General features: G+C 36.9%; 1 protein-coding gene across 6 annotated transcripts in view; it reads left to right on the top strand.

The window, feature by feature from the left end:
• Positions 1–10,693, top strand: part of BRF1 (BRF1 RNA polymerase III transcription initiation factor subunit) — a 207,169-nt gene extending 196,476 nt beyond the window's left edge. For all 6 annotated transcript variants that reach the window (XM_001363975.4, XM_056811075.1, XM_056811076.1 and 3 more), the window contains 3 exons: positions 6–57; positions 2,118–2,286; positions 4,604–10,693. In XM_001363975.4, the coding sequence (XP_001364012.2) occupies positions 6–57; positions 2,118–2,286; positions 4,604–4,641 (259 nt within the window). In that variant the 3' untranslated portion in view covers positions 4,642–10,693. The remainder of the gene's footprint in view (positions 1–5; positions 58–2,117; positions 2,287–4,603) is intronic.
• Positions 10,694–12,260: the final 1,567 nt, after the last annotated feature.

Below are 12,260 nucleotides of genomic sequence, written 5' to 3'. Positions count from 1 at the left end.
TATAGATTGAGACCATTAGTTTCTACACAACCATCTAAAAAGACTCCGACAAAAGAGGTTAGTTAAAAGCATTGACTTTATGACTATTTATCTCTTTCATGAGTAAACAATACTGAAATATTTCCTCCCCCAGGGCAAAAATTGGTCCTAGTTTCTGGTAGACAAGCATTTGTTAAAAGTTCCCTGAAACAGATATTCAATTTACTAGGCACATATTTTGGCTCTTTTCCCCAGGAAAAGATAAGTTGCCTTGAAGAAGGTAGTAAGGATGATTAGATATTAGAATCTGGAAAAACCTTTATCCAAAACATGGATTTGATTAACTTCAATATTTGGAATCTAGAATCTTGATTAATAAACTCACACTACATAATTAAGTCCTTCATTGGGAAAGATGTGTCTTTGTTTATTTAGGCTAAGGAATGGTTATTTCCTGTTCTTAAGGAAGGTGTAAACCTACAAATTATTAAGGTCTACATATCTTAACAAGTTTTGACCATGGGGTAAGTTCTGTTCTACAGTGATGTGTTCTGAGTTCTGTGGCTTCTTCCCAACTTTCATTTAGTGAACTGGGTAGTAATTCATGAAAGGAGCAGAATGGAGAACACCTACAGTTTTCTAGAGCTTCCTTAGTTGAATCTTTTAGCATGAACACTAGGCCTAATTTCCATCTGGGCTGTCTAATGTTGAGACTCTTTGGTTGACTTATTGCTGTAGTGTTTTAAAAAGTTTTAGTTAAAATGGTCTGAAGATCATTAAACACATAAGACTATTAAAGACCAAGACACTGGCCATTTTGCCTGACTCATATTCAGAAAATTATTTTCAAAAGAATTTTGATGGGTTTTGTTTTAAACATTTCTAAAGACATTTTTTCTGAAACTATTGGATAGCATCCCTGAGGAACAGAGAAAAAAAATGGCCTCTTTGTATATTTCCTCCTTAACTAATAATGTTTGAATGTAAAGCCTAATAAGTATATGAATTGGCACTATATCAACATATCTAAATATTACATGACCTTTGACAAATCTTTATCTGTAAAAATTAGGAAGTTGAACTAGATGATATTCAAGTTACCTTCCAACTTTAAATCCTATCATCTTATATTTTAAAAAACAATAGATCCTCTTAAGTGCTGTACACTTCTCTGTTCTACATGGAAACTGTAGGTAAATATATTAAGAGTACTCTACACATAACTGATTTACCTTCTAGCACTTCATTATAGCTCATAAGTCAAAACAAGGCTTGTAAGTATGAAGGCATTTTAGTTTGGTATTCTGTTTGCCAGAAATGGGCAAGTTTAGGGTTTGAGGGTCTGATGGTAGGAGGGAGAACTAGCCTCCTTTGTTGAAAAAAGAATCATCTGTGGTAGAACAATGATGCATAAATTCTTGTTAATGTTTGGGTGCCCAAGTACAGCTCACCTTAGTACGGCCCAAGATCACATTAACTTTTTTTTGTTTTCCATATACATTTTGTTCATCTCATTCTTGCAGTCTGATAAAACGCTCCCATTTCCAGGTATCTGCTTGTAGTCCTTCAGGCTTTATCAGACTGGCTAGAGCTTTTGTTTCAATAAAAATAGCTCCCAGAATTATGCTCATGAAACAGAGGAGAAAAAAATGTTCTTGGAGGTGACAAAGCAAAATAAGCTGAGTTTTGCCACCTTCTTTTATATCGACATTCTATTAACTGTAACCACTGACTTTACTCTTGTCCCTAACCTATGTGAAATGATTTAAAACTTCATTTTTTCTTCTATGAAGATTAAATAGCACATGTGTCAGTTTTGTTGGAACCATATATGAAGAGGTCTTCTCATGGCCACCTGAGCTTCAGCACTCAGAGTTTATTTGTGGATATAAGGGCCTTGATGGCCTGTTGTCTTATATTTAATTTCACTCCAAAGTTTAATCTTGCTTAAAAATATTAAAATTTGAAATACCTTTCCACTATGGAAAAATGATAGGGAGTTATCTAGTCTCTTATCACTCCTTCCTCTCAAATACTAACACTGACAGGGTCCTAAGAAATGGGTTCCAGTTCTCCTTTTGATGTAAGTGGGATGAATGCAAAAGTAACCTATCCACTTTTATCTTTTTTCTTGGTAGGTGTCACTTCTCAATGCACAGACAGAGGCTACAGAACTTGCAAAACCTCCAAATATTGTGGTTGAAAGTGGGCCAGTACTATATAATCATGAAGATGACATTGAAGAAGAAGAGTTAGACGAAGAGGAGGATCATTGCATGAGTGCCCTTCAATTAATGGGAGGAAATGGTATGTAGGGCTGGAACTCAATAGGAAGTCTTGACATGGTCTGAGGAAATAATATTGGTGATAATGGTAAATGTGATTCCTAGGATTTAAAACAAATCCTTTAACTGTATTACTTATAATTTGATTTAGCACAATTCATTATAACCAAAAGAGAGCTGGATTGGAAGTCAAATGACCAGAAGTTTGAATCTCCTAAAATTGGAATAATAGCACTTCTACTTCAAAGCCGTTTTTACAAATCATCCAGCACTATAGGAATATAAACAATTATTAAGACCTGCCTTTTCACAAAACTTGAATACTAAGAATATTTCAAGTTATTAATAAGTTTTCAAAAAAGGAAAAGAGTAGCTGATGCCATATTTTCCAAGAAGCACTTCTCTGTTTCAAGTCTAAAAAGATTTTAAATTCAAAAGGATTTTGGAAATATAAACTATATGATATATGCAAGATGCTGTTCTTATAAAACTAAGTTTTCAGGTTATAGAGGTAATTAGTTAATAACATTTTTATAGTGCTAAGTTTTTAAAAGACATTTTTCTCTGATGCTTCCAGAGAAAGAACTGATAGAGGTTGAATCCAGCCAAAAAAAAAAAACATTTTTCACTTTCTTAAATTTTTTGTTCAAGTTGCCTTCCACAAAAGGATTAATATGGAAAAAATGTTTACATAGATTGCACATGTAAAATCTATGTGAAATTGCTTGTCATCTCAATGGAGGGGAAGGTGATAAGGGAGGGAAAGGATTTGAGACTCAACCTTTGTTGAAAAGTGTTGGAAATTGTTTTTACATGTAAATGAGGAAAAATTAAATGAAAAAAAAAAACATTTTTCCTCACAGCAGTCTCCTGTGAAGTATATAATACAGATATTATTATTTTTTTGTGTGTTTATGTGTTTATGTCTTTATAGCTAGGTCTTGTGCTTTTTCTCTATTAACTTTGTCTGAATGAACTTGACCAGCTCACTTCCTTCTCAGGACCTCATTTTCCTGATCTCTAAGAATACTATGTTGGTGGAGCTGACAGGAACAAAGTTCTTTTCTGTCCACTCTCAATCATCTATTATCATCTTATGCCTTAGAAGCCCACTTTTCCCATAAGAAAACCAAGGCCCATTGGGTGAAGGATGTTTATGATCATTTAGTTAATAGAAGTAGGGCTTGAACCTCAATCCAAATCCAGTGTGCTTTCTAGAAGATTATACTACCTTACTGACTGACAATAGGAAGAGTAGGAGTAGAGGTAATCATCATCATTGTTGTTGTTGTTATTAATATAATCTCCCTTCACCAAATCTGAGCCTTCTAACTATTTTAATAGCCTACCGCCAGTGTGCCTCTACTAGCAGTTCCAAAGTCTCGTAATTCATTGGAAACTCTCAGGAATGGACACTTTATGTAATATACACATTACATAGGAAAGTAATGATAAAAATTACTAACCTCAGAGTTGTGTACAAGGCATCTTCCAGATAGTGGCCCTTTGTGGTAGGCAGTAAAAACATTGTCCTCATTTTAAAATTGTAAGTAAGAAGGCTTGGGTTTGAATGCCTAAGTATAAACACTGGCCTTACCATTTAGTTGCCTGGACAAGGCACTTATCTTTTCAGGGCCTTAGTTTTTTATGGTAACACAAGGACATTAAATTAGATTATATCTAGGACTTTTTCTATTGATGAAATTCTAAGAGTTTACAATTATCTGATGAAGAACTTGAACCAAAATCTTAACTTCCAAAGGAATAAATTCCTTTATACATTGTTATTTCTCATTGAGAAGTTAACTTCGATTGCTTGATTGATACAAATTCACAGCAGTCAATGAGTACTTCTTACTTCTAACACACAGTGTTTACTCTCTGGGCCTACAAAGATGTGTTGGTCTCCTTAGTTGTTTTCCTCTTAAAATTACTTTCATCTTCTCTGTGTTTATCTTGTATTATCTTCCCCATTAGGAAGAATATCCTGCATTTAAGGCAGGCTATTCTCTTTTTTTTTGCCTTTCTTTGTATCCCTGGTGCTTAGCACAGTACTTGTCATATAGTATTTTGTACTGATAAAAAAATAATATAAAAGGTGTCACAAGGGAGGATGCAATGAATTACCAAACAAATGCTAGAGCCAGTAAATTCAGAGGAGGGAGAGATCACTCTGGATTCAAAGGGATCTAGTGACGGAGAACCTGAACTGAGCAGCCCCTGTAGGATCCTGGAGAAGAAGACAATATAATTATAAATGAATAAGAGTACATTTTTGTTTCTTCTTTTGTAGTGCAGGTGAGTATTTGCTGTTAATCTGTATTATCTCTACATTTCAGATTATGGCTGTGACTTGGATGATGATGATGGCTACTAGACTTAAGCTTCTAAGGGACTTGTAACCACATCTTGATATTGGACATATCTTCTGATCGTGTGAATGGTGAAAGGAGTTTCTGGATTACCCTGTGTTCATGAACAGCCTAGACTTTTTAAAAGATAATTTTATTTGCATTTTGTGTTTAATCAGTTTATATTGACCCATAACTCAGAGATGACGTTTGGGCTTTGTCATACTTTAATTTTGGGATCATGTTTTGAGAAATGTAAGAAATATTTCTACTCAGCAAGCAAAGACAGTTTGCATCTATGTGGGTAGAAGTGTGGGTCTTGTCTTCTTCCTGGTTCCACTTTTAATAGCCCAGGTACTGTCAAATCCACTAAAAGAGATTATACTCAGAGTGTCTGAAATATAAAGTATTTATCCAGATGTTTGGACTTAACAAGAATACAATCTCTTATAGTTGAAAATAAAGCTGTATACATTAACGTTCCTTTCGCTCCGAATAGAAAAAATCACTCAGAGATACACTGTGAATCCCAGACAACCAAGGAAGCTTTTTTAGCAGGGCCATTCCTTATATAGACTTATGGTATTTTGACCTGGAAAGGACCTTAGAAAATCATCCAGAAACCCCAGTACTAGACACCTCAGTTCAGAATCTTGAAATCATTCTTATTTCTTTTTCATCTGCCCTTCAACTATTTGCCATATTTTATCAGTTCTGACTTCACAACATTTCTTGAAACCATCTCTTTCCTTTCTCTCTGATAGCCTCTATCCTAATTCAGGCCCTCATCATTTCTCACATGATTTATTGCTATGGATACCTAAAAATAAGCTCTTACTATGTGCCAGGCACTATACTAAGTACTGAAGATACAAATACAAGCAATAAGAAAGATAGTCTTTGCTCTTAAAAGAGCTTACATTCTAATGGGGAGAAGACAACCTATAAAAGGGAGCTAAAAAACTGAAGAGGAGGCTGTGTGATAGAGTAGGTAGAAAAGCACTCCACAAGGAGACCATGATGGTGAAGTCTAGAGTCAGAATCAGAACTGGAAGAGAATGTAGGTAGTAGGCATGAATAAATGGAGGTTCCTGGAGGAATGGTGCCACAGGAGCGGAGGGATATTTCACAGAAGACCACAGGGAATGAGGGCTGAGACATGGTGGTAAATGATGACCTTTTTATATTGAGAGCCTCACTATGAAATAAGAATAAAAAGGATGCCTCTTGAGAACCATGTGGCTTGTGGCTTGTCTTGAAAATGAAGAGGCAGGGAAGGTTATTAATTTAGTACTTTGCCATGTCTGCAATCTTGTTCACTCGTTCATTCAATAAACATTAAATACCTATTGCCATGCATTGTCCTATGCTCTGGGGATAAAAAGTCCTAACCCTTAAGAAATAGAGTTCTGAGAGGTAGAAAGAAGGATAGAGTAGGAAAAAACATATGTACAGTTAAATAAATATAAAGTAAGCTCTGTCAAAGAGAATACTGGCAACTGGGGGGGATTAAGATAGGTTTCCCAAAGCAAATGGCACAAATGAACTGGGCCTTGAACAAAACTAGGGGTTCTAAAAAGCAGAAATGTTAAGGTGTGGAGATGGCAAAAGGAACATCATATGGAGACTAACAAGTAGGGCAGTTTGACTAGACCTGAAGAGGTATGTCAGTGTTCTATAACGGAGTTTATATTTTGTCCTAGAGGCAGGAGGGATCCCCTGGAGTTTCTTGAGCATACAATGACATGGTCAGGGGGCAGCTAGGTGGCTCAGTGGATTGAGTCAGGTCCAGAAATGGGAGGTCCTGGGTTCAGATTTGGCCTCAAGACACTTCCTAGCTGTGTGACCCTGGGCAAATCACTTAACCTCCATTACCTAGCCCTTACTACTCTTCTACCTTAGAACCAATGCACAGTATTTATTCCAAGATTCAAGGAAAGGGTTTTAAACACACACACACACACACACACACACACACCCCAATGATTTGGTCAGCCCCGCTGTGCTTTATCAGTAACTATTCGGCAATTGCATGTAAGGGAGATTGGAGAGAAGAAAAACTGGGTGCAGGAATACCAATTCGATTGTTATGATAGTCCAGGTAAGTGTTCTCTAATTTTTGTCATCTTAGCCTTTAGGCAAATGTGTCAGCTGGGGAAAACAAAGTTATAGTTTCCATTACTACTACTTAAAGTCAATCCAATTAAACATTTATTAAGCTGGGCCTTCTGATTAGTGCAAAGGATTTAAAAAAAGGAAATAGGCATTTATTGATATGCCAGTTACTTTGCTGAGAGCTGGGATGCAAAGGCAAGTAAAAAGAATGGCACTCCCTTTTCTCAAGGTATTTATATTGTAATGGAGGTATCTGAGAGAGGGCTTTAAAGACCAGAAGTCTAGGCAGAACCCAGAAGGGAATGAAAGCTGCCTGGCTGGGGCCACTCCTCAGAATGGAGGCCTCAGGCTGAACAGGCCAGGGTAAGAAAGGGGAGGACTTGGAGGAAGGCTATTCCCATTACGACTTTATGCCAAATAAAAGTATAAACCATACTTCTTTACATGTCCTGTTTGAGTTTTGCCCTCCCTATTTCTGTGTTTTTGTTCATGGACTACTTCCTCTTACTCCCATCTCTGCCTGTTGAAGTTCTTCCCTTCTTGCCAGCTTAAACTCAGATGCCTCCTCCAGGAAGCCTTCTTGACTACTTCATCTCCAGCTGCAAGTGATCTCTCCTTAAATTTCTCATAGAATTTTGTTTTTGCCTTTCCTTTGCATTTCTCATCTCACACTTTAGTATGCATTGGTTATTTTTATACATGAACATTCTTCCCCTTTCTATTATAAACTCCTTCAGACCATGGTCTATGTCATTTCCAAATTTCTTAGTTTGACAGATGGAGTCTGTGGGAAGAATCAAAATTGTTTCCACTCTGGAGCACAAAGCTAACATTGGGATTCGCTAGAGGAGAAGAGGAAGGGATCAAATAAAAGCAAGAAGAAGAGTAAAGGAAAGGAAAGAAAGCAGATAAAAACAATAGGATATGAAGAGGTATCCCCACATGGAGGTGCAAGAATAGAAGAGGCAAGAAGACAGTGAAAGAGTGAGACCTAGAGGAAAGGTGGGGGAAGAGGGTAGAGGAGACAAATAGAGGATAAGAGGAGAAGGAAAGGGGGGACAAAAAGATGGCAGGACATTAAGAGAGAAGAGAGAGGTGAAAGAGGAAGAAGTAATAGAAGGTGAGGCGAGAGTTGCCAGAGATTTTTAATTTTCATCTCTATTACTAAAGATCATAAATTTATAGCAGAAAGGGATCTTAAAGATCCAGATTAACTCCTTATAAATGAGGAAACTTTTCCCATCTCAGTCTTCTCTCCAATGCAAATCACGGATAATCTGCACAGTAAAAACTTTGGGTGGTTTTGTTGTAGGCTCACTGGAAGAAAATTAGTTTTTCTGTAGCAAATATTGTTTCCAAGGTGGAGAAAATGCCAGCTTTGTAGAAAATACTGTGACCTCAGAAACATTCCTGTCTTAGTCCTATTGTGGGAACACAGCCCAAGAGTCAGGAAAATTGGGTGCCATAAAACAGAAATATTGTCGTCAACTTTTTGTTTTTAATGGCATTGCACTCTGGTTCCTGATGGATTGTTTTACCTGGGATGCCTTCCAGGCCAACAAACAGAACTTTACCACCCAACAGTGTCAAGATTTCTGCCAATTTCTGCATGACAGCTTTTTTGCCCCCTATACAGGGCACTCAGGGTTTTTTCCTCCATTTTGTCTGTCTTCTCAATCTATCTATCACACTTCCCTAAAAAAGAGCAAACAAACAGCATCGATACAATTGGAGCTGAGATATCCAGTTGATGTGATTCAGTCATAACACAGAGAAAAAAAGTCAAGGTAGTGTCTGGTTGTGTGCTTAAATGACCATCCATATAACACTAGTCGGGTCATTAGCCAACAAGCATTCTCTGTAGGCTGTGTCCAAAAGATCCTGTTATCTAACCAAATGCTTGTAATCCATACTTGTTATCTCCAACTTGGATCAATTGGAGGACTTCTCTTTCCAGAATAAATTTTCCTGTAAAGTCATACAATAAAGTTAAGGGAAGAGGGTAGGTCTGGAGAAATGAGTAAAACCCTTATGCTAACGAGAATTTCTATACCTGAAAAGAGTTTGGATTAGAGACTACTGAGCAGGACAGAAAGCACCCAGACTGATGGCAATTAAAAAAACAAACAAAGAAAAAAACCCTTACCTTCTGCCTTAGAATCAGCCCAGGGCCACAGCTAGCAAGTGTCAGAGGCCAGATTTGAACTTGGGTCCTCCCAACTCTAGACCTGGCTCTGTCCCCTGTGCTACCTAGCTTCCCTTTATTATTATTTTGCTGAATTTCTCAGCATTCTGAGAGATGAAAGACCATGTCTGCAAAAGAAAAGTCAAAATGTGAAGACTGTAAAAAGTAACAAAAAAACTTGACATGAAAGATATTTTTCTCAAAAAAAAGGAGAAAAGAATCCCAATGCTCTTTAAATAAGTCACCCACAGATCAAAAGTGAACATTCAGGCCCATCTCTTGGTTTATTTTAAAAAGTTTTTTTCATGGTTACATGATTCATGTTCTCTCCCTTTCTCCCTCCCAGAGTTGACAAGCAATTCTACTGGTTAAAATACATGTATTATCAACTGCCATTCATTGTTAGTTTTAGCATAAAAATACTATGGTTCTGGGTGTCAACATTTATTTTTTTAATATAAGTAGGAATTTTTGAGGGACCATTTATAGATAGAGCATTTGATGTGGAATGCTTTTGTGTGTTTAATGATTTCTTTGAAATTTCTGGGTAGTATAGCACAGTGAAGTCTTAAGAAATTTGTATCATATCAAATCTTAAGTTTTACAGGAAGTTTCATTTTCAGATAAGCTAGTTTATTATAAAATGACACACACAAAAAATTACAATTCTTGAAATGTTTAAAAAAAAAGTTCACAGACTCCACAGATTCTAATCTGGAAAATAAGAGTTTTTTTTAAAAAATTGCCTGCCTAACAGATGTCCACACATAGAGAAGGAAGTGTGAAAGAATGAATAACTAGTGAATGAAACAGATGCAACCAATCAGGTAGGTTTAGGGAAAGGAACTGTCATAGAAACAACTCACCTGGTTGGCCGGGTTTTTAACTTTTTTCCACTTAGAATATAACTTCAGAAGTTTAGGGAGGATAATTTAAGAAAATGGCTTAGGTAGATTTGGTGTCCACCCTTCCTGTTTAGTGCAACATGGCCTGGCCACTTTGGATTACAGGATCATAAATATAGAATATAGGAAGGGACCTCAGAAGCCATTTATTCCAATCTCATTTTTAAGATGAGGAAACTGAGGCACAAAGAAGTTAAGTGACCTGCCTGGGATCACATAATGTGAGAGGTACAATTTGAAACAGGTCTCTGCCTCTACTCTCCATCCTCCACAAATGGAGGCAAATGGATCTCCCTAAAGTACGTGTTTAATCATGTCATCCTCCCCTGTTCAATAAACTCTAGTGGTTCCCTATTAACTCTGGGTTCAAATATAAAACCCTTCATAGCCTGGTCCTCTCTACCTTGCCAGGCTTTTTTACTTCATTCCTACATGCCCCAGAGATCTAGTGATGACTCTCCTTGTCATTTAAATATTCCTTGCCGAAGGCACGCCATCTCACAAGATTCCAGTTATTTTCTCTATCCCCCATCCCATATCTGGACTTTTCTCCCTTCTTATTTCTAACTCCTGGCTCTCCTGACTTCCTTCTATTTTTAGCTAAGGTCTTGCCTTCTCTAAGAAGCCTTTCCCTTAATGCTAGTGCTCTCCCTCTTGATTATTTCCAATTTATCCTGTCTGTATCTTGTTTGTACATAGTTGTTTGCATGTTTGTCTCCCTCATTAGACTGTGAGCTCCTTGAGAGCAGGGACTGGGTTTCGTTTTTTGTTTTGTTTTGTTTTGTTTTGCCTTTCTTTTGTATCCCCAGTGCTTAGTATAGTGCCTAGCTCTTAGCAGGTAGGCAGGCACTTAATAAATGCTTGTTGATTTGACTCTTGACTCCAGCCAATACTCCTTCCCCTCTTGTTTCCACCTCTCCTCTCCCAGTTCTCACCAACAGTGGTTTACCCACATACGCATTTTAATAATGAATACCCTCAACTAACCTATTTCAGACATACTATGCATCTCATCTTGCCAACTATGGGCAGGTCACCCTCAAATTCTGTTTCCACATCCTAGTCGTTACCAGTTAAGTAGTCAAGTAAAGTCTGACTGTTGTCCCCTTTAACTTTTGTTTATTAGTTTTATTTTTAAATTTTTTGGTAGCTTTTTTGCAAAAAAAAAAAAACTCCCCCTCCCATCTTCTTCATTAAATTTTATTCTTTTTCAATATATTCTAGACATTTCCCCTTTGGTTTCTGTTTCTTATGCCTATTTATTCTTTATTCTGTATTCCTCATGGAATCAAAGTTTGTTAGGTATTTATTTTTATTTTTTTTTAAACCCTTTCCTTCCATCTTAGAATCAATACTATGTATTAGTTCAAAGACAGAAGAGTGGTAAGAGCTGTCAATGGGGAGTTAAATGACTTGCCCAGGGTCACACAGCTGGGAAGTATCTGAGGCCAGATTTGAACCTAGGACCTCCTGTCTCTAGACCTGGCTCTCAATCCACTGAGCCACCCAGCTGCCCCCTGTTAAATATTTATTTTTAATTCCCTCATCTAAACAGTTTATATATTATTGTCCCATAGATCATGCCCCTTTCCTTTTTGTGTGTGTGTGCTGTCTCAGTTTTTATAGTAACTATTCCTATAGTAGATAGAAGAAAGAACATGTCTATAGAGAATTTCCTTTGTGCCTGATAGTTTGGTTCATTACTATTCCTGGCCTTAACCATGACCCCCCCCCCCCAAGTTTCCATGAAATTTCCATGAAAAGCCCAACTATTCTCCTAAATGTTTGTGTTCAGAAGAGCTTGTGTTGCTCAGCTGGGTTGGTAGGAAACAGCATACAGAATGAGGAGTTATGGGATTATTCTTCTCTGCTATTAATTCATTTGGTTGTTCCTTCATTAGGATCCTTGCAGTTCCTCCAACATTTGTCATTTTCCTTTTTTTTTGTCATCTATACCCATCTCATGGATATGAGGTGGAACCTCAAAATTGTTCTTATTTTGCATTTCTGTAATTTATGATTTGAGTGGCACAGTGGATAAGAGTATTCATCCTGGAGTCGGGAGGACTCATCTTCCTCAATTTAAATCTGGCCTCAGATACTTATTGTGTGATCTTGAATAACTTAGATAATCCTGTTTTCCTTAGTTTCTTCATCTATAAAATGAGTTGGAGAAGAAAATGACAAACCACTCCAGTATCTTTGTCAAGAAAACCCCAAGTGGGATCACAAAGAGTTAATAAACACAACTGAAAAACAACTTAACAATAAATGATTGGGGTATTTTAGATGTAGCATATTGAGAGTATTTTAAATAGCTTAGATTTGTTTCTTTTTTAAAACTGTCTGTTCATATTCTTTGAATATTTATTAGAGAAAAGGCTCTTTGTTTTGTAACTTTGAATAAAGCAGCTATTATGATAGATTGGAGATATTTAAC

The sequence above is a fragment of the Monodelphis domestica genome, chromosome 1, assembly GCF_027887165.1.
Source record: "Monodelphis domestica isolate mMonDom1 chromosome 1, mMonDom1.pri, whole genome shotgun sequence".
Taxonomy (NCBI): domain Eukaryota; kingdom Metazoa; phylum Chordata; class Mammalia; order Didelphimorphia; family Didelphidae; genus Monodelphis; species Monodelphis domestica.
The sequence above is the reverse complement of the archived record's forward strand: the minus strand, read 5'-3'. Positions and strand labels throughout refer to the sequence as shown.